This window comes from Lethenteron reissneri, chromosome 19, assembly GCF_015708825.2.
Source record: "Lethenteron reissneri isolate LAM-NWPU_2019-01 chromosome 19, ASM1570882v1, whole genome shotgun sequence".
In the NCBI taxonomy this organism is placed as follows: domain Eukaryota; kingdom Metazoa; phylum Chordata; class Hyperoartia; order Petromyzontiformes; family Petromyzontidae; genus Lethenteron; species Lethenteron reissneri.
The window spans coordinates 11,454,022-11,473,131 of record NC_083797.1 but is presented as its reverse complement, the minus strand read 5'-3'; the positions used below and the strand labels follow the sequence as shown (position 1 = coordinate 11,473,131).

The following is a 19,110-nucleotide window of genomic DNA, read 5'->3' as shown; positions in this document are numbered from 1 at the left end:
TTCCACAGTTTGCCAGTCACTAAGTTGACGTGACCAACGCATGCGGCGTGTGGTGTGAACGTGTGCTTCATTATACTGAGAAAAAAATAACCCCAATTGAAAGGGAACAACCCATTAGGTCAACGTGTTCTCAAAAGAGACAAAACGATTTTCCCATTGATCAGACCATTCGTACAAATACTAGCGAAACGTGTCAATGATAAGCTGAAAACATCCGGCTCACAGTGATGATGCACATCTCGCTCTATTTAAGACCGGGAGCAGGTAGAGATCCCTTTACAAACCTGGAAAATTCGCCTGATGATGCTGGATGTAATTGCCAGAGAAACGTCGTACTCAAATTGTAAATGTTGTGGGTTTACTCTCCAACACGCCGGTGTGATGAAGTAGAAACGAATTGGCACGTTCTGTTTACGTGACAAACCTTAGATCATTGGCTGCGTCAGGAGGTGGCGGGTTCAACGACACATTTATATTTACGCAATCTAACCCAAAGAAATTGTATGGATAATATTGATCGCGGAAGCCTACGTGTTGAACTCCACTAACACCATAGCACACAATCTAAACAAACACACAATGTTAAACTTACACACTTTCAATGTACACAATACTCAAACATTAACACACTATAAACATACACACATGCAGTGTATACATTATACACACAGGGCTGAAGTAGAAAGTAATTGGCACATTTTGTTCACACGACAAACCTGCGCCCGATTGGCTGTGACGGGTGGTGGCGAGTTAACGACACACTCATACTCTTTGACACACTCATACTTACACAATCTAACCTTAAAAACTTTCATTATCAATGTGTACGAATGTTGCGCAGTGGCAGTTGGCATTGCACCGATGACAGCGGCTCATTCAGTAACTTCATGGACTGCCCAGTGCCGGCACTGTTAGGCACCACACCAGGTGCACATGAAGGTTGACCTAGTGAAGGCCGATAGCAAGTTTAGACAACCAGTTGAACGGTGGTGTTGTTATCTGCGGCTGGGAATCGAACCTAGGTTGCGAGGTTCACAGCGGCAGTGTGCCGGCCAGTCAGTGAACGATGCGCTCCACCCCCGGCAATTAGATGAGTTGTCACGATTCTCTATCACGATCTGTTTCAAGAGTGTATTCGCTTCGTTTACACGTCTCATTTTAGTTTGTGTTTTGTCCTTTTTTTTTTACGTGCGATTAGCCTAGATGTAACCGAAGCCCATCGACTCGGTGTATTTTGTATAAATTGTAAAGAATCGGTTCTCACGCTCATGATTAAAGGTATGCATGGTGCGTGTAAGAATACATTTTAAACTAACATATCCATTGCTATATGCCGCCACTCTCCACAGCCACACAAAAAGATTTCGATCACCAGCTAAGGTTGGCACACCGCGTTCTCGCTCCGGCTGCCTGTCTCCCCAGTGCTGATGTTTATACGCTGCAGTAAGCCTCATTTAAGGCCGAGTCGACCTATGGGAAGCCCTGGACCGAGTGCAGATCAATTTCCACTGATGTTAGCCGTGGCTAGGAATCAAACTCTGGTTGTTGGGTGCATCCTGCAGTGCACTAACTACTGTGCCACATGTACACAAAGATCCCTCATATAGCCTTAACAAACTGTTGGGGCAAGTGCTATTAGCGAGTATCTAAGAAGGCCGGCATTGCAAAAGAGGGGGTTAGGTGGCCAGCACCACACATGGCCACCTTTGTCTCTCTCGTGGCATCACACCAGGTACACAATTGAGGTTGAGTCGACCTTGGGGATGCCCAGGACCGGTTCAAATAATCGTCGCCGGTCGTTTCCATAAGCGGGAATCGAACTCGCGTCGCCAGGTTCGTAGTGCAGCGTGCTTCCCGCTACGCTACCGCTACACACGGACGCATATACACACAAGCACATACATACATACACACACGCACATACATACATACACACACGCACGCACACGCACCCATATACACACCTGCATGGAGCTCTGGGTGTAGCCATACTGAGGCATGCTGTAGCTGTAGCTTCCTGTGTACTGGTCGTATCCCCACTGTGTGTAGTAGTTGGGGTAGGGCTGGTAGTACTGCCCGTAGCTGTAGCCTTGGCTCTGTCCGTACTCCTGCCGAGACCTCCCAGCACCGCTGGCACTGAGAGCACATGGGTTCAGGGTGGGCACAAAAAGACACACACACAGACATAAATACACCGGTATACATAATACATATTTTCGTGCTGCGCTACGAACCAGGGCACTCAAGTTCGATTCCCGCTCACGGCCAACACCAGTGACGATGAGCTAAACCGGTCCTGGGCCTCCACTAGGTCGTCTCAGCCTCAAAAGAGTACCTGGGAAAGTGCGTAAACATCGCCACTTGGGAGACAAAGGCGGCCGGGTGTGGTGCTGGCCACCCACCCCTTCATATGCCGTGCCGGCCTTCACAGGTGCTACTCACTAAAATCACTTGTCCCAATGTACATAAAACACACATATTGCAATGTTTACACACCACACCAGGTACTCATTCATGATGCAGTCGACCTAGGGGAAGCCCAAGACTGGTTCAGATGATCGTCATCGGTGTTGTCCCCGAGCGTGAACCGAACTCGGTTGCCAGGTTTGAAGCGCAGCGTGCTAACCGCTGCAGTACCACTCCGCATAAAGTGTATACACACACACACACGTGCGTAGACACACACATGAACATACAGTATGTGCACGCATATATGTACACAATCGCAGAGTGGAACGATATCACTGTTAAGTCAGTGCCCTTGGAGACAGGCTTGATAAAGAGAACCTATTTATAGCGCAAACACATGGAACCAACATGCAGACAATGAGTACACAAAATTCACACTTCTGTTTCCCGGATCAGCTGTGAAGATATAAACGGCCACAATAGCAGCGGTCAACATGTACAAGGGTGGACCATTCGACTCAGTGGCGGTGACGTGGCCGAGTGGCAAGTGCGTTCGCGGTTCGAATTTCGGTGGTCGCCCTGGCTATGACTGTGGGCATATCAACATTAAAACTACTACGCACTGTCTACCCTCACACTGGATGCTAAAGATCCCCTGGTGTCCCCCTCCCCCTGGCTTCCCCCCAGTTTGCTAATTACATTTCCCCTTCGCCCTTTCCCCTCCCCAATATAAATCTTCTCGTCCCTGCACGTGGTCCCCAATTGGGTGGGGTAGCGAGTCTAAGATCCTCCCTTCACGAGGTCCTGTCGCGCCGAATTCTAGTTGCTGTTCGAAGAGTTTGTGGTTCCCGTCTGTTTGCGATTGGCGTATTGTACCGGGCTCGCGTCGTGTTGCAATAAAAAAAACTCAAAATAAGAGATCCCCTGATGTCATTTATAAGATTAGGCCACTGTGTGCCGGGACCATCGTCCAAATTTGTCAAACGTGAAATATTACCCGCAATTTACTCGATCGGAACCTACATAGCGACCGTTGCTCCCCGACCACCCACTGCGAAAACTTGGCAAGACCCTCGTGAAAAATGAATCGTGAAACTGAACAAGCGGTAACCGCAGCCAGGAGAGCACTGCAATGCTCTCAAGGTCTCTCTTTAAAAACGAGGCAAAAAGATTTCTCAACGGGCCATTACGCACGGCCCTTTGTCAGAGGGCTCTTAACTGGTTATAAATATACGCAATTCATAGACATTCAACTGTTTTTACACGCTTTTATTTAACTCACTGTCTGTTGTTGTTGTCGTTGTATCCTCAAATCTTGTAACTCAATTTTTACCCATTTCCCAATGTGCTATCGACTGCAAACTTGGTATACTTATGTCATACTAATGACAGTATTATGTTCTATCATAAAAAATAAAAAACATATATTTTAAAACATTATTTTTACATGTTATGTTTCGGCTTGGCTCTAATTGTCCACGGTAAACTGACATTGGCTGTAAATTACCACGGTCCCTTATGTTATGGCAAGCTTCGGGGCCACTTCCTGGAGTCGTGGAGTTCTTCCATTACTAGTACGGTACATTTCATTAAAGCGTGTTTAATTAAAAGTTTTTAAAAAATATTACTTATTTTCTTGGTTCTTTCGGTAAAGTCACGTAGAAGGGAAGTAATAAAATAATAAAAATAAAACATAATAAAATAAAATAATTCTCATGACGTAGCCGAAACGTGGTGGAGGGCTTTGCGACAAAAAATGTGCCCGATCAATACGTGGCCTAACTCAAAAATGAAATCTGAGTAATATTTGGATAACGCTTATGGAGCGCCCAGAAGTACTACATTTTCATTGATGGATGTGAGCAAGCGCCTGCGCTAATAGTCGCACATTCTTGAGATGAGTTCCCGATAAATTTGTATTTTTTTTTTTACAGAAAAACATTAACATTTTTAGGGAGGATTTTCGTAGGATTCACATTACATAAAGCATGTGAAAGTGAAGTCGCCCAATGTGACGCGACCCCACTCTTGGTGGAAACTCAAGGACGTGACACAGTGTAAGTGACATCAATTCATGTGATGTCATATTTTGGGACCAATCCGAAACAACAACAAAAAATATCTCGGATCGTCCCAAATTTCATCCCGAGGTCCAATAAATATCCAAATTGCTTTGGCTTAATCCGAAAATCTGGAGCACAACCCTAACACATGTATCTTCCGTAGACATGATGATGATGATGATGCAGGATCACCTCTTGGGCGTAGCGAGGCTGAGCTTGATTGGTCGGTTGCCAAGCCCCGACGCTCCTTGCATCTCCACCAGCGCCCTTCTCTGCTCCGACTCCTCGCCAAAACGCACAAACCCGTATCCTCTGCCGCACCACGCCGCCATCACAGCACACACAACGTTGCACGCTTTGAGGCAAAACCGCATGCATGATCACAATAGTATATATATAACACAGCGATGACCATGATTATGTTGAAGCTACTAACAAGAAGAGTATGCATTTGCTTCAATGAGCTCAAAGGAAGCAGATGTGGCCATGCAATTAAACATCTGTGTATGATACAGTCTTTATTGCAGGTGACGGAAACGCCGACCATCAGTCTCAAAGGCTAAAGCCACGCGTTTTCACAGGACGACGTGTTTTCGCTGGAAGACCAGCGCGCGCTGTGGGGCGCTCACCTCGAGATGCCCGACAGGTCGGTGATCACCTTGCCGGACATGCACGACGGATATTTCTGCAGGAAGAAGTTGTACAGGTGGTGGTTCTCCACGTCCGCGGAGAGGTCACCCACGAAGATGGAAAACTCCGGGCTGGGGGTAGGACAGAGGATGGATAAGTAAATAAACAAACGACAGGAAGAGAAAACTAAACGCTAAAATGTACATCTCTTCGACACCCAGAAGCCCATTGGGTTTCAAAATAGATCACAAATAGATCTATGTGATCTCAAATGTGCAGCACGACAACCGGGAGATTAATTTTTTTCCAACTATGCCAGCCAACTGACCAATATGAACCACGGCCAAATGCCACAAAACAACAGAGCACACCAAACGTGATTCCACGTCCTTCGCATGTGTTCAAGACCCAACTTTTTATGGAATCTCTCGGAGAGTCGGTCGCGTAATAAAATAACCACGAATTAAATACCATTGGTACAATTTGATGAATGCGTTGTGAGCGTAAGAATTTGTTTGAATCAGCGGGTCAGATCCATCGCGACACGTGTCATGATTTACATGTGCGGCGAGAGTGTGTGAATCATCCGCACCTCTGACTCCTCTGTGGCCTTGGGTTGAAGACGACCCTAAACACAAGGAGACTGTTAGCAAATGGAGCCTGCTGGCCATTAAGACAAAACCTGCAATACTCCTCAAGAACAAAGTGATGTTCATTCAACCTTCATTTAAAAACCAGCCAAACAGCCCTGGTGAAACCAGAATAGGGGTCTCTTTTGTAAAGAAAACTAGAGGTTGCTCCCAATCTTCAGTTTAATTGGTCGGCCGCTCTTGATGGGAAAAAAGCAACATGCTGGCTTTGTATTCTTGCAGCTTACGTCAACACGAAGCAGGTGCCCAAAAGTTTTCCAGTAGTCCCTCAGTTAACGTTTTTTCATCCGTTACACGAAAACTACTGTTAACTAAAATAACTGTTAACCGAAGTCACTTATAAGTTGAAAAATAAGTAATAATCACCGAGTCTGCAAGAGAACTGTTTTCACTGCCAAAACAGAAAGCAGAATGTAAACAAAGCCAGTCGAGGTCTCAACGCTCATAAATGGTCATCGCTGATTGGCTAAGGCATGCTCAGCCCACTCACGACCCAAACATCGGCTCGTGTCGTCCCGTGCGGCACAGCCGGGCTTGCGACGACCGCGAGGCTTGGCGTGTATACGGGAGGGGAGCTTTATCGTGGTACAGCAGGCGCGCTTGCGATCCTTACCGTCCATCGGGTTGCTTGTTGTGTGTTGCGTAGTTGAGTTTAAACCTCCGTTGCTGAAATGCAAAGGAGAAAATGTTACGTGGCGCCACGCATCGTCCTTTGCAACTAGAAACAGCTCTTTGTAACTTTGCGTTTTGGACCACTGCAGACTCCGACCCCACGTCCCGGTATGCAGCTTAAGAACTACCTCATTGTCATTTGTTGCCCCCCTTAAACTTAATATAAAACATCAAAGTCATATTTTGCCCGTCAAGTCAAAGCATTTCCCTCCATTGGTGGCCCTGAGCCAGAGGTGAAAATTCCACATTATTATGGCTGGGACCAGTCTCTCCCTATGGGACGACCCCCCCCCTCCCCAACGCATCCCACAGAGCGGCACGTGCTGTGTCCAGCGTTGCAGGGAGGAGGCCGCTCTGCATGGAGCCGTTAGGGCGCGTGGAGCCACGTCATCCGCACTGACCGGGTTGGATCCGGGAAGCGCCTTCCCATTGAGCCTGTGCAGGCACCGCTCCGCGCTCGACTGGTCCGAGAACTCCACAAAGCAGTACCCAGCCGGGCCGCTGTGAACGCAAAACACACGGAGACGCAGATCGCCTGCTTGAGCCTGTGGACCATAAACTAAACGATGTTAATTTTAACAGGTAAGACCCACGGAGCTATATAGCTCTTTTTCAGAAGTGACCTGGCCACAAATGAAGGCTCAACAAAGTGGCTTATCACGTCGAAATTTATAGCAGCCAAATACTCTAAACGCGTGTTGATTCTTGGTTCTTTCGGTTAAGTCACGTAGAAGGGAAATAATAAAATAATAAAAATAAAACATAATAAAATACTTATTTCCCTTCTACGTGACTTTACCAAAAGAACCAAGAAGATGAATCCCTGCAGTCACGAAAGCTTTACATCGAAATTTGATTCTAAATGTGAAGGGAAAAACCGGAGGACCCAAAGAAACAACACATGACCATGGGGATAACATGCAAACTCCAAATATATCGGTGTCGGGATTGAACCCACGACCTCCTGAATAGCAGGCGAGGACACCCTGAGGTTAGAGCTATCCGATAATCTAAGTAATCAATTACTCTACCCATTTGCGGTTCAATCGCATTATTTTGTTATCTTAATCATTATTGTTATCACTATGCTTGTTCACTGAAGAAAGTCTCAGAGTCTCAAGACTCGGAAGGACTCCATTAGGTTATCAAAGTAGTTGCAATGTAAGTTGAACTTCCTTTGCGCCATATGCCAACAGTTCTAATTGGAGTTGCACGTGAAGGACAACAAACTAAACACAAAAAGCGTTCCAGGTGGCCGTAGAAGCGCATCTGGATGCGCGCGATGCATTAATCATCTTTGTTCGATGGCTATGTTCAGGTAATTTTTCAGCAGCATTTGGATGTTTTGTCCATTACCAGTAACAATATATATTTTTTAGCTATGGGATGACACTGGAATGCCCGGAGGAAACTCACTCAGAACAGTAGATCGTATGATCTCCATGCAGAAAGGCGCCCGAGTCGGGAACCAAACCGAGGAACTTCTCACTGTGAGGCATGAGCGTTACGTCCGGCCATGACTAATGGGATAATGCAAAATAGTTGCGTGGTGATGGGCAGGGCTTGGTCAGAATCAGACTATTTATTTATACTGGATGAATCCGATGAATTATAAAGTTCTCTTTCACAGAGCTGGTGATGTCATCATCGGAGCTTTGTGCGAGGTGGGGCAATTTGGAAAAAATCGATCAACTTCATTAAAGAATGGTGCCGGCATTAGCCAAGACACTGCTTTTGAATGACGTTCATCCATGGTTGGGAACTGAAACAGAGTCTACTAGAAAAGAGTGTAGTTTTCAAAAAGAGCAGACACTGCATAAGTTTAAGATTTGTTTTTTATTAGTTGAGAATTCAAGCGACCAGTATAGTCTCATTTACAATAGTTACTGGGGGCATTAGTCTACCAGCAGGGGGCAAAAATGGATGCTATGTATAATCCAAAAAGCGTAATTTGCGGGTCATTTTGAAAATGTGGACCCTGCCATCGGCACAGAATAGCCTACTCTTGCGAATGACATTGCGTGATCTTTAACATCCACTGCGAAGCGGATGTTGCACAGCATTATTGCTACAACCGCAGCAATAACCAGGGAGGCCGCCGCACTCGAACCGCACGCCTCTACAAGCGGCGAACGCGCTACCGCTGAGCCGAGTCACCTGCCCAGCAGTCCGCGGGCGGGAGGCTCACCCAGTGTGTTTGTTCCTGATGATCTTCACGGTGACCACACTCTCTCCCTGGGAGGCAAACGCGTTCAGCACAAACGTCTCGTCCATGTATGGGTCCAGCTGCGCACACAAACAGGAGCATGCGAAGCGTCGGTCTCGATGGGGGTCACGGGCACAAGGCCAGGAGGTCATCACGGCCAACGCCATTAGCGCCACCGCACTTCGTCGTCACTTCCTTTCAGACAGATCGTACGGCCGTTGCGCAATCGACACCCGACTGTCACATGTGCATCGTTCCCACCATGCTTTGGCAAAGTGGGAAAACACTGCAAGGCTGTATGGCCACTGGGCAGCGAACCAATCTATACAGATGTTTGGGCATTACCTCCTGGTACATGTGGATTTAGTTTGTGGATTCCTCGCACGTGCCAAAATATATATTTTTGACAAATAACCAACGAATGTAGTGCAACACGAATTTATGCAGCCAAAATGTTCCTGAAAAAGAGTCCCGAGTCACAGCCGAGGCTATTATTGGTTCTATCAAAATACATTCATTATTAATTTAATTTAGTAACAAATACGAGCTTTCTTGAGGTGTGCTTATGTCATGACCCCTTGGTCTATCTGCTATTAAGTGACGGATGCCTGCTACTCTACAGCACCAAAAAAACACGCTGAAGGTGGCGACTGGAATGTTTGTTAACACTTTTCCATGAAGGTAGCTGCTGATGACACAATGGCGCTGTACATTACACAGCTGTGTTTGAGTTCCTCTTTCAAGTCACTGGTTGCAGGGTGCCGCGCGTCCGTATCACAAACACTGGCAGAGATGTACACCTCATGCGTCGATGGCCTTGCCAATGCCCTCTTTGCTGCCATGCTGCTTCTTAAAAGGAAAATTCGACCCAAAATAATTCGTAATAATTATCATGCTTTTCATCGACACTGCCTTGTAAGACAATTGGATTGCACGCCGGTGTTTTGGGCAATGCCCCTTCTGCAGAGCGGAAAGAGGGTTGGAATAGACTGATTCTGTTGGTCATTATTTTGTTCCATAAAACTGGGAACGTTTAACAAAGTTGACACATTAACGGTTTTCAATTGCCGTCCGAGCAGATTTTTTAAAGGACAGACAAACAAACCCTTGACTTCCTTTGTCTGATACTCAATACCTACTCCTTAGAAACTGGGTCATTTTTCAAGTTTCTCAACACTTCCGGGTTTTTTAATGGTCCTTCAGCGTGAAATGCAAACTCAAACTACGTCGGTCATGCTCAATCCCCTCGCTGCTCTGAAGACGGGAGATCATCTGAAACATTGGCCGATTCTGTGTGTTTGACGCAAGGCAGTATTACTGACGTTTCACGGACTCTATTTACTTATCGATGGAGCCTGCGCACCATCGTCTCTCCGTTCTGCCCGGCACGAGTTTGAATCTTCGTGACTGACCCACATTCCGGATATCACTGCAGTGAAAAAAATTTAAGCGTACAGCTGTCTCGTCACAGCGCCATCACCGCAATGTGCCTTAAATCACTTGAAAGTGCCTTTCTTCTCGCCATTAATGAAGGGGTCGAGCGGCGGCGATATGATGAACCAGACGACCAGAATTAAATTTCTGGGCATGGCTAACATCAGTAGCAAGCGATATCAGAACCAGCAACGTACTATCCCCCCCCCCCGACCTCTGCCTACTTCAACCCACGACCCCCGTGGTGAAGTAAGGCAAAGAAACCGCCGTCAGTGTTAAGAATGGCTGGAAATTTTGGTTTGATCTCATGAACCGAAGAAACCTGTGATACACAGTCGAGGTACATATGTGCTACTTTGAAGCAGTTTTTTTTTGGTTTGCGGTTTCATTTTAATACTACAGTATGTGGGAAAGGTGGCTGGATTGCTCAAGGGCCTGATCGTAAGTCAGAGCCCGAAGATGGCACCGCCAAGATCCTGGGTTCAAATTGGGCTTTCAGCTGTGCGTAAATAAACTGGGTTCTTTCTAGTGAGCTCCAGCTTCTCCAGCAGTCTCCAAACGCTTCTCAGAATTAGCAGCAAATATCAGGACGTCAGCAATTACCAGCAAACCGCCAGGTTAACCAATAAGGAACCATCCCATGACCGCACCCTGACATTGATCAGCCTCCCATTGTATCTCTTCCAGATGGCCATTCCACTGGTACAGCCACAGAAGGGTTCCACAACAACTTCGTAAAAAGAGATGTTGAATAGTTTAGGCATCAGAAGGCATCCATGTTGCATAGCAAAGGGGAACAGGGAATGACTCCAGCTTTACCCAGGCCTGCCCACCATAATGAAGGTGCTTAATTATCATGGGCAGATTGTCAGCCACCCCCAAAAGCACAAATCCTGGCCTTTTGAGACATTGACTGGGTCAAGAAAGAAGGGGTGTAATTGTTCATAAATGACAAAGACCCCCCATGTAGACAAGTGACAATCGCACCTATAAATGTCGACATGGCACATGAGGAGGTGGGTGGGGAGCACAACGCCCGACCGTCTTTGTCTCTCCAATACTGATGTTCACACAACAACACAAGGCATTCGTCGAAGGATGAGTCGACCTAGGAGAAGCCCACACCCGGTTCGGACAATCACCACCAGTTTTATTGGTCGTGAGCAGGAGAGCGGCTCGGGTCACTTACGTCATAGCACAGCACCCGAACCCCTGCTCCAAAGCTCCCCAAATGTGTGTGTATATATACACTTACACAGAAGAAGCAGTGGTATAGTGGGTAAGGGCTCTGCATTATGAATCTGGTAACCTGAGTTTGATGCCCAGTCACAGCTAACATCCAGTAGAGGATGATCACTGAACCGGTCCTGGAACCCCAGGCTTGCCCCACCCATCCCCCCCTTCACAAACCCACACGGACCAACATGGTGTCAATCCAGCAGGGGATTGACAAAGTGCTGAAAATGAGTGTAATTATTATTAGACATATACACACACACATATATATGACTGTATTCGGGGATCAACTGTCAGTTTGATAATTTTTTTTACAGATTTTTGTTCAATCAACTTGCACTCCAAGAAGGCCGTGCAGATGACGGGCTGTAACATTTATTTTTTACGTGCAGCGACAAATATGGGAAGGAGGCTGTTCTCGACATTCACGTTCCCCACAATGACAAAGGCGGTCACCGCATCGCGCGCTTTCAGATGCGTTTCTGCGGCCGTCTGTGCAACGCTCTTCCTTCCGGTATTAGGAAGCCACTGGAGCTATGCACTTTTAAATCTAGATTTAAAACTATTTTCTTTAGAACTGCTTTGTCTGTGTAGTTTGTTGTCCTTCCCAAACACCTCAAATTAGCACGGTTGGTTACGTATGGCGTGAAAGAAGTTCAACATACATACATTCATACATACATACGACAATCAATGATTATTTTGTGTCGTTCGCGTTACTGTAAAAAGTAACCCATCGTCACAAAGTTTCCCCAATGTCACTTTAAAGAAGTCAGAGCGCCGATGCCCTGGGGGGCCAAAACCGCTTCTCTCTGTGCCATGGCATGTTGCCATTCGTTACGCTCCATTCACAACCGGGCGCCCCCCCCCTCACCAGAACGGTGAGCAGGGCGGGTGAGAGCAGGGCGGGTGAGAGCAGGGCGGGTGAGAGCAGGGCGGGTGAGAGCAGGGCGTCGTCGCCTTAAATCAGAATGAGCATTCCAACGATGCTCGCCCGCCCAGCCATTGTTTGCATGGGGGGGGGGGACTTGCACGTTCGCTCTGCTCAATAAAATCGGTTCATCGCGGTGTTAAGATCCAGGCGGGGTCTGCCTCGCCACTACTTTGGCCGAGAAGCCGAGGAGGGGGGGGGGGGTGGGCATCGGTTTGGCAGATGCCGCCGAGAGGCTTGGAACCACTTTTTACGATGAGCTCGTAGGTCAACGGGGGGTTGGTCAGTCGGTCGTCCCAACTGGGGTAGCAAATGCTACGAGTATCCACCGTTTGCAGAAAGCTTGGCATACATACATTATTTCTTGCTTGCTATTTTACCAGGTAAGGCCCACTGAGTTATTCGACTCTTTTTCAGAGGTGACTTGGCTATCACAAACGATAGCTCAACAAAGTGGCTTATCGCGTGGAAATGTATAGCAGCCAAATACTCTAAATGCATGTTTCTAAACATTGGAGAGAGAAAAACTGGAAGGACCCAGAGAAAAATCCACGCGACTACGGGGAGAATATGCAAACTCCAAGTATACAAGCATCAGGGTCGGGATCGAACTCATAACCTCCTGCATACCAGGCGAGGGAGTTAACATTTCACCATGGTGGCACTATTACGGCTGTTTCATATACATACTTTAAATTTGTTATATTACGTAAATAATTTTGTAACAGACGTATATTTCCAAAATAAAAATTATCTGTTGAACGTACCCTTTATTACCGACCACTTTACACAGCTACCACCGTGACCTTGCTATTGTACACATCTACGATCCAGAGATACAATGCTCCAAGAAAATGATTATTGGCATTATCCACCCAGGGTAATACTAATAAGGCATTTTGGGGCCAAAGGCTCAATAGCTAATCGACTGTGATTTCAGGAATGAGGGATCAAGCCACTGTGCTGTTTAAATGTAATGTTGAAGTTATTTCGCACCGTACGTAGCCAAACGGAGGTGCTGTGAAGGACTGAGAAAATGTGACCTGCAGATATTTCTTAGCTAGATCTGAAGCTGAATTAACAGGGCAGTGCTCATCTGTGACCCCAAGCCAGTGGTAAAACTGGAAAGTCCACATTCCTAAATCCAAAAACAGGTCTCAACAGCTACCTATTATTAGGCCATCGGATTAATCACAACCCACAGATTCCATGATTTTCTTTTTCATCATTCAGGGTCGCAAGTCGATCCTGTGCTCACTTGCATGAGTCTAAATTTAATGCGAGTATCTGGATATGCTAGAAAGTGCACAATCATTCTCAAATCCACACTATCACACGTGCATTGAATGCAAAACTGTAATTAATCGATGCATCACACTTCTTTATTTGTTGAAGCACCTCTTTATTCTAAAGTGAATGTCCTATGCAATTTGGTTCCCAACATAGGAATAGGAATATAACTGAGCAACGCCAAAGTTTATAGAAGCAAGGAAATACAGAATAATGTATTTACATTGTAAGATTTAACTTTACGAGGTCACAACAAAGGGCTCTGCACTTAAGAAGTGAAATATAGAACTTTAAAGATGACTAAAGCTCGATTATAGCATCTTACGCGTAACCTGCAGCCATGTCTTCGCCCACTCTAAATCAGCATTGACACATTGCAGGCGAGGCAAATTTGGAACGATGGGGATCACACATTTTATCAGTGCACGTCACGACACTAAAGAAGAACTATAGGCTGGCCCTACCTTAAAGGTGAAAGCAAACAACTTCCTGGCTATACATTTTGGGCATCCAAACTAGAAATTGTTTGCTTTTAGACTCGGATATATTTCTACCCAAATGTTACCTTTTAATCCTCCTAAACATCATCAGAGCATACACAAATCACGACCGTCTGGAACACCCTTGCCGATCATCGACACCATGGTCCCCTCCCTTCACCCCCCTCCCCTCTTTACTTCTCTATTAAACCAGGACAGAGCATTCTCGCCCCTGGAATTAACTCTTATTCTGGCATCTCTTGCTCCCGCATGTTTGCGTCGTATTTTTCGATGCGCGTGCGTTTGTCACTCTTAGACTAACGTGAACGGATTATACTCTTTGGTTTTGTCGGTAAAGTCACGTAGGTAAAAAATAAAATAAAATAAATGAAAACTAAATTAAATCACGAAGTTTCGGAGGCAACAAAAGCTTCCGTCTTCAGGTAGAACCGTTACAGCCAAAGTCACTACAGTGTTGAATCCTTGCAGTCACGAAAGCTTCAAATTTAGAATAAGTGCACGGCTTAGTTGCACCTGTACATGACATTTGCTGGCACTTCTTGCTCTCAAATTAGCACGATTTTGTTTTTGATTCACGTGTTTCATTAACGCCCGTTAAATGCCTCGTTAGTTATGCAATATTCCTCAAGGACCCTGTATACTCGTTCTTTGCAATATTTCTATTCTTGTCTTTGTTTTGTTCTGGGTCTCCTGGCAAAGGAGCTGGGAAACTGGCTAAATGGGATCATCCGTGTAAAAACATATATAATAAACTTTAATTTGAACCCATCTGTGAAAGATGTGATTCCTGACATGCAATACCCTGGTGTCTACAAACTAGGTTGTGTCTGCGGTAGCAGTTACATTGGGCAAACGAAACGACACGTCTCGGACCGTGTTCGCGAACACAAGGCAGATTTGAAACACGGCAGAACCAATACCTCTGCCGTGGCTGATCATTGTTTGAACGCGGTGGGCTCACACGATATTGCCTTTTCCGAGACCAAGGTACTCTGCAAACCTTCGGGCTACCATCAAAGATTTGTCATAAAGCCATCCAGATTTATAACACAGACTTAACTTCAACCGAGAAGATGGATACAATTTAAGCAATCATTGGAAGGACGTGATCAACCAGGTAAAGTTTTTACTGCTTTGATGTTCCCTTCCTACCTGCCAATATGAGCCGACTCTCAAATTTCCAGGGCCCTCGTTGAGCTTACATTTACAATTACAAGCGGATTGTGTTGCGATCGAAGTGTCGTGATCTATAATTTTTTATACCTACGTGACTTTACCGAAAGAACCAAAGAGTATGGATTCCTGCTGTCACGAAAGCTTCAAATCAAGAATAAACTTAAACTTCTAATACCATATTCTCTGGATTATAACATGCACTTTTTCCTCCCTGTATTTTAAAGCAATGGTTCTGGGTGCGTCTTATAATCCAGTAGGTTGTGTGCATGTGTGAGACCACAATGGCACAAGTTTTAGGTGTGTCTTACTTTTTAGCGTCTTATAATCCAGAGAATTAGCTACGATAATCACCCAGAAATGTCTGTCCGTCCCGCGCATGACGTCATTGCACATGAGGCCCACCCCCCTCTCAATAATATTCATGAGTGGGTGGATTTTTACACTAACGCAGAGGAAGGTCGAGCTGAATCAAATAATTTATTACGCAGTCGCTTCAAATATGACGTTTCTTTACAGAAAGTGACGGTAAAAAATAAATCTACGCAGCACAGCGCTACATCCGTGCGTGACGTCACTGCAAAAGAGCCTCCCTACCCTCATTAATATTCCTGCCCCCGTGGAAATTTACACTAACGCAAAAGGTCGCGCACTCCACATGCCGCACCCCTCCCCAGTAACCATTAGTGGCTGACGTCACTCCACATGGGGCAACCCCCCCCCCCCCTCATTAATAATCATGAGCTGAACAATTTTTCTTATTGAATATTTCATATTTACTGCAATATACACCCGTCCTTGGACGGGCAAAAAAGCTAGTATGGTAAATATACATGAATGCTTTCACATGTGATCCATATGGGTCGAGCTGCCGCAAGATTCTGTTCTTCACGATAATACGTACAGTATGCCATTTCTGCAAGCTCAACTCTGGTTAGCATTTCACCAATTCCATCATCCCCTCTTGGGTCAATTTGTACCACTTTGCCACCAGTCAACAGCGCTCGTCTTCTGAAGACACCAGCCATCACCATGGGAATGTGGTATTCCCACCACTGGCCCAGGGCCACCAATGGAGACATGCCTACCCAATGATTATTCGAGCAGGACAACATGTTGACTCCGACTATGGCGTCACTATTCACGGGGCAAATGGACATTTGTTCACAGCGGTGAGTGACTGAGTGGACTCCGTGTGAGTCCTGGAATGCCCAGAGGCAGTGAGGAGGCAAGGCGTTCGCAGCGGGGGAGAATGCTGGCCGGCTCGAGATCTCGGCAAATAATCAAGCAAACAAATCAAGCTGCACACACTGCCACGGCATAAACAACTCTGCACAGGTGAGGTGTGCATGGACACCCACCAACAGTGGCTATTAATACATCGCACAATGCACAGTCCTTTAGTCAATCGGCTAATGGGGTTGAAGGCCTCCCCGCAACATGTTATTTGACCATATTCACCACTCTGGTCAGTGGGGGTTGATCAAGGCAGGTAGCAGACATGGGAGCACATAAAGTTCAGTACAATCATATAATTTGCTGCACTGCTCTCTGCAACGTGGCCCAACAGCAGCCTGTAATACCTATCTTATACGCGATGGTCACCCATCCAAGCAATGTTCAGACTCAACCCTGCATATTCGCTCGTAGGCATGAGAAGACACTCAAAAATCACGTGGGAGGTCAACAACCCACTTGAAGTACTACTTCCAACTGGCCTCCCCGTAGCTCTTAAGATCGAGGCCTATTATGCGATCCACCAATCCCACAAGAAAAACTCATCGATCTGAAACATTACGAAAGGAGCGATGTTTCTCTCTGCCTGGTAACCCCTCCTGCGTTCCCCTGAACTTGGAAGCTCCACTGTCAATAAATACTCGGTAACGATGAAGCAGAGCACATGGTAAAAAAAAAAATATCCCTGCGTATAATTAGACGCAGGCCAGGGCGAGGCAATGCGATGCTGCCTACAGGGTAACTCAAGTTCTCAGAATGCCACCATGCTCCAGCCAACCCAGAAGCATCCATGACCTCAACGGCACAGCTACACAGCTACGCAGCTCTGCACTTCATTAACCAGGGCAGCACACGTGAACTGTGCCTGCAGATGTCATTCAGGAACAACTTTCACACTCATTCCACACAAAGTGCTTGCCACAAAAATGAGCCACAATACCTTGCCCATCTCGTCAAGGTGAATGAACAATCACGCAAACTTCGGTCATTCCCGCAGCGGCTTTTGACAAACCATCGGGCAAAAATGGTCATGGCATCGCGCGCTTTTGCGGCCGTCTGGAACGCTCTTCCTTCCGATATTAGGAAGCCATTGGCGCTATGCACTTTCAAATCTAGATTGAAAATGTATTTCTTTAGAACTTATTTTTGCATTGAGTGTGTTGTGCTTCTCATGCACTAACATAGTACATACATTGCAGACTGTCCAGCAGTATGTCCTCGTTTTAATGGAGGGGACATTGACTTACGTATAGTACAGTTCATGTCCAATGAAGGTTAACTTTGTACGAGCTAGTGTATTCTCTGAATTGTAGGTAGGATGCTCCGGAAAGTAAGACGCACCCAAAACTTGTGCTGGTGTCAATAAAGTCATACAGATCTGGTCTCGCACACACACACACACCTACCGCATTATACGATTCACCTCGAACTTTTGCTTTAAAATACAGATGAAGAAAATATTATCATCCGGAGAATATGATATCGCTTGTGCGTAATATCGCACGAGCGAAAATATGTAAATTCACGACAGCGCCTGTTACGCTCATGATACGAGCATCAATCCTTGTCACGTGACAAGCGACCGCTTCGATTCTCTATGACACACGTGAGCGCTTCACACGACCACTGAGGCTCTTACGTTCCACGTGGTCCACGACAGAAAAATAGAACCAATCCAGGACCTCAAATAAATGCATTGAATGATAAGAGTTGCATTACATGTATAGGACCATTGTTGTCCTTCCCCCGCACCTCCAATTGCACGGTTGGCTACGGACGGTGCGAAAGAAGTTCAACATACATACATGGACGTTTTTCAAGATATGCTGCACGTACACAAGACACACAAAAGATAAAGAACCCCCGTATAAGTCTTAAACTTTTGGGGCAAGTGCTGTTGGCGAGCACCTATGGTGGCTGGAACGTCACTGAGGGGGTGGATAGCCAGCACCACGTCTGACCAGCACCACATCTGACCACCTTCATCTCCCGAGTGGCAATGTTTACACACTGTACCAGATATACATTTGAGGCCGAGTCGACCTAGGGGAGACCCCGGACCAGTTCAGATATTCGTTACTGATTTTGGCCGTGAACGGGAATCTAACTCGGGTGGGGGTTCGTACAGCAGCATGTTCACCGCTACTTTACCATTCCACCATGATACATTCAATGATATAACGTATGTACATGACATCTATACAAAAACACAAACATGTTGAATATACTGGAAACACGTTGACATGCGCATACATACACACAGTACACATTTACATACAACTCTATCTGATTCCTGGAGAGATTGATTGTATATCAAATACCACTGTGCCTGGCCTTTGTCGACTATGAAAAGGAATTTGACTCGGTGGAAATTGATGCATCCATCGAAACATTCACAAGCCAAGGACTGCATTTTTTCTAAACGAATAATAAAAACCATTCATGTAAATGGAACAGCTGCAATGAAAATGCATGAATTAGCCGGACAAGGTGACAAACTCCGTCTAAAGTTATTCATGGCAACATTAAAATATGCTTTCCTAAAACTGGATTGGAAAAAGAAAGGCATAGATATACAGAAGATGGAGAAAATATTAGCAATCTCACATTATAGAAACATGTGTTTAGATTATTTGGTGCCTATAAAAGTCCACGTGATAAGCCACTTTGTTGAGCTATC

The 19,110-nt window shown here is 45.9% G+C and overlaps 1 protein-coding gene across 3 annotated transcripts in view; it reads right to left on the bottom strand.

Moving 5' to 3' along the window:
* Positions 1–19,110, bottom strand: part of TRNAU1AP (tRNA selenocysteine 1 associated protein 1) — a 29,492-nt gene that overhangs the window by 6,451 nt on the left and 3,931 nt on the right. For all 3 annotated transcript variants that reach the window (XM_061554329.1, XM_061554330.1, XM_061554331.1), the window contains exons 2-8: positions 8,613–8,710; positions 6,826–6,925; positions 6,366–6,418; positions 5,695–5,730; positions 5,102–5,233; positions 4,665–4,784; positions 1,965–2,136 (exon numbers count right to left, since the gene is read on the bottom strand). In XM_061554329.1, the coding sequence (XP_061410313.1) occupies positions 1,965–2,136; positions 4,665–4,784; positions 5,102–5,233; positions 5,695–5,730; positions 6,366–6,418; positions 6,826–6,925; positions 8,613–8,710 (711 nt within the window). The remainder of the gene's footprint in view (positions 1–1,964; positions 2,137–4,664; positions 4,785–5,101; positions 5,234–5,694; positions 5,731–6,365; positions 6,419–6,825; positions 6,926–8,612; positions 8,711–19,110) is intronic.